Source organism: Priapulus caudatus, unplaced genomic scaffold, assembly GCF_000485595.1.
Source record: "Priapulus caudatus unplaced genomic scaffold, Priapulus_caudatus-5.0.1 Scaffold1461, whole genome shotgun sequence".
In the NCBI taxonomy this organism is placed as follows: Eukaryota; Metazoa; Priapulida; class Priapulimorpha; order Priapulimorphida; family Priapulidae; genus Priapulus; species Priapulus caudatus.
In genome coordinates, this window is record NW_014578522.1 from 1,855 (window position 1) to 4,163 (window position 2,309).

A 2,309-nucleotide genomic window follows, 5' to 3' on the forward strand; every position below is an offset into this window, starting at 1 on the left:
ATTTTCTAATCGCCACTGGCGACTGGGCGACCGCTAGTCCGAGATTCCTCTGACCAATGCCCACACCGACGATTTTGGTGGTTTTGGTGTGGGTTAGAAAACCACACAACAAAACCTCACAACCTAACCCACACCAAAACCACCAAAATCGTCGGTTTGGGCATTGGTCAGAGGAATCTCGGACTAGGCGACCGCTAGTTTCTCACGCTGCACTGTGACCACCTAATACTCTATACTATAGACCTGTATGCTCTTAATTAACCAATTCAAACCTTCACAATGTATTGTCACGTTTCTTTTTGTTTCTTTAGGCTTTGGTAACCTTTGTATTACAGTGTAGCCCCGTTATAACGCGATCGTTGAGGTCCATAAAATGTCACCGCGAAAAAAGCGGGATCGCGCTAAATCAGGGTTCAAGAAAATCAGCGTATATACTGACCCAATGTTGACCTAACACTCAGTTGCAGTGAGTAGCAATGCGTTACTATGGACTGGGGCCGGCTTGTTTGGATGGGTGCATCGCAGAGGTCCGACGATTCATACTGCAAGGTCATGAGCTCAATGTCGAAGAAACAGGTACCTTCATTTTAGCATTACGTGGTGCAGGCATTCCCCTATTAGTGTTGATCCAATTTGCATTCTTTCTTTATAATTTTGCTGATCAATTAATTTTACCACTACCGATTCATTTACTGTTGAGTACCGTACCTTAATTGATGCGCTATAAATTGCCCCTGGCACTGTCCCTGCCACTGTGCTACCCAAGTTCATCACACTGCTTTCAATCACCACAATCACTAATAATTGTGTTAATCACAATACTAAACTGGTTTGTTTGCACATTAATTGTATTAAAATTGTGACATTTAAATGGTTTGTTCGCACTTCATATGTATGTTTAAATGTGTTTTGGTGACCCTGGCTTCTTAGAATAATTCCTATGTGGAACTTTGATTTTCCTAGAACATTATTTTATGTTAATTCGTGACCTCTGGCAACGTATGTATGAAGTCAAGCTGAGTACTAAAAGTTTTGCAGAAATCTACAGCATTCTTCAAGGGCCATAGCTAACTCATTTTGCCCGGAAGCCACGTGCGGTTTCTGTTCTTGGGAGTTAACAGTTGGCAGTTTGCCATTTACCATGTGATAGTATAGAGACTAGCCAACCTCTTTACAACCTGTCTAAAACAAAGGAGAATCCCAAATGAGTGGAATGACGCAATCATAATCCTGCTCTGCAAAAAAGATCTTGCGAACTACAGAGCTATCAGCCTTCTAACTTGTGTCTACAAGATCGTCACACGAGTCATCACCGATAGAGTCAGCAGAACCCTGGACGAAAATCAACCCCGAGAACAAGCAAGCTTCAGGAAAGGCTACTCAACTATCGATCTCCTACAAACATTAAACCAACTCGTTGAGAAAGCCGCAGAATACAATATACCCCATGCACTTGCCTTTCTTGACTACAAGAAGGCCTATGATTCTGTAGAAAATGCACCAGTCACCACAGCCCTCAAACAACAGGGAATCAACCCAGTCTACATCAACACCCTCCAGCATATCTACAACAACTGCAGGTCCTTTATACGATTACACAAAGACTCCGAACCCTTCCAACTAGAGAAGGGAGTCTGCCAAGGTGATACCGTATCTCACCAAAGCTCTTCACAGCATGCTTTGAATCAGTTTTTCGCAACCTGGACTGGGAAGCAAGAGGAATCAAGATAGACGCGGAATACCTGAGCCACTTGAGATTGGCTGACGATATCCTGCTTATTGCTAACAGCCTGGAAGAATCACAAGAAATTATCATCGAGCTCAATGACGCAAGCAAAACAGTCGGCCTCCACATGAACTTCAAGAAAACCCAAGTCATGATAAACGAAAAACTAGACGAAGATATTGAGATTAAAGTTGAGAACGAGACCATCCAGCAGGTCGACCTCTACATCTACTTAGGTCAACGCATCTCAGTAACACCATCGAAAGAAGAAGGGATTAAGCGCAGAATCAAACTGGGGTGGCAGGCCTTCGGCTGAGCTAGCTCCATCTTCAAGTCCAACATCGCCTTGGTTCTGAAAAGGAAAGTCTGAAACCGATGGCATGCATACTACCAACAGTCACATACGGTTCAGAGACATGAAACCTGACAAAAAAGCTCAGCTGCAAATTAAGAACAATGCAACGAGCTCACAAAAGAATTAATTATGCTCAATATCACTTAGAGGGACAAAAAGACAACGCAGTGGATACTAAAGCAGACTGGTGTCCACGACATCCTCGAAGACATTAGCAAATTAAAATGG

At 43.1% G+C, this 2,309-nt stretch overlaps 1 protein-coding gene across 1 annotated transcript; it reads left to right on the plus strand.

Moving 5' to 3' along the window:
• The first annotated feature begins 486 nt into the window (after positions 1-486).
• LOC106816711 lies at positions 487-2,042 on the plus strand. The gene is made up of 3 exons (XM_014821331.1): positions 487-576; positions 1,294-1,642; positions 1,690-2,042. Exons 1-3 carry the CDS (start codon positions 487-489, stop codon positions 2,040-2,042), a joined length of 792 nt encoding a protein of 263 aa, XP_014676817.1.
• The last annotated feature ends 267 nt before the right edge of the window (positions 2,043-2,309 follow it).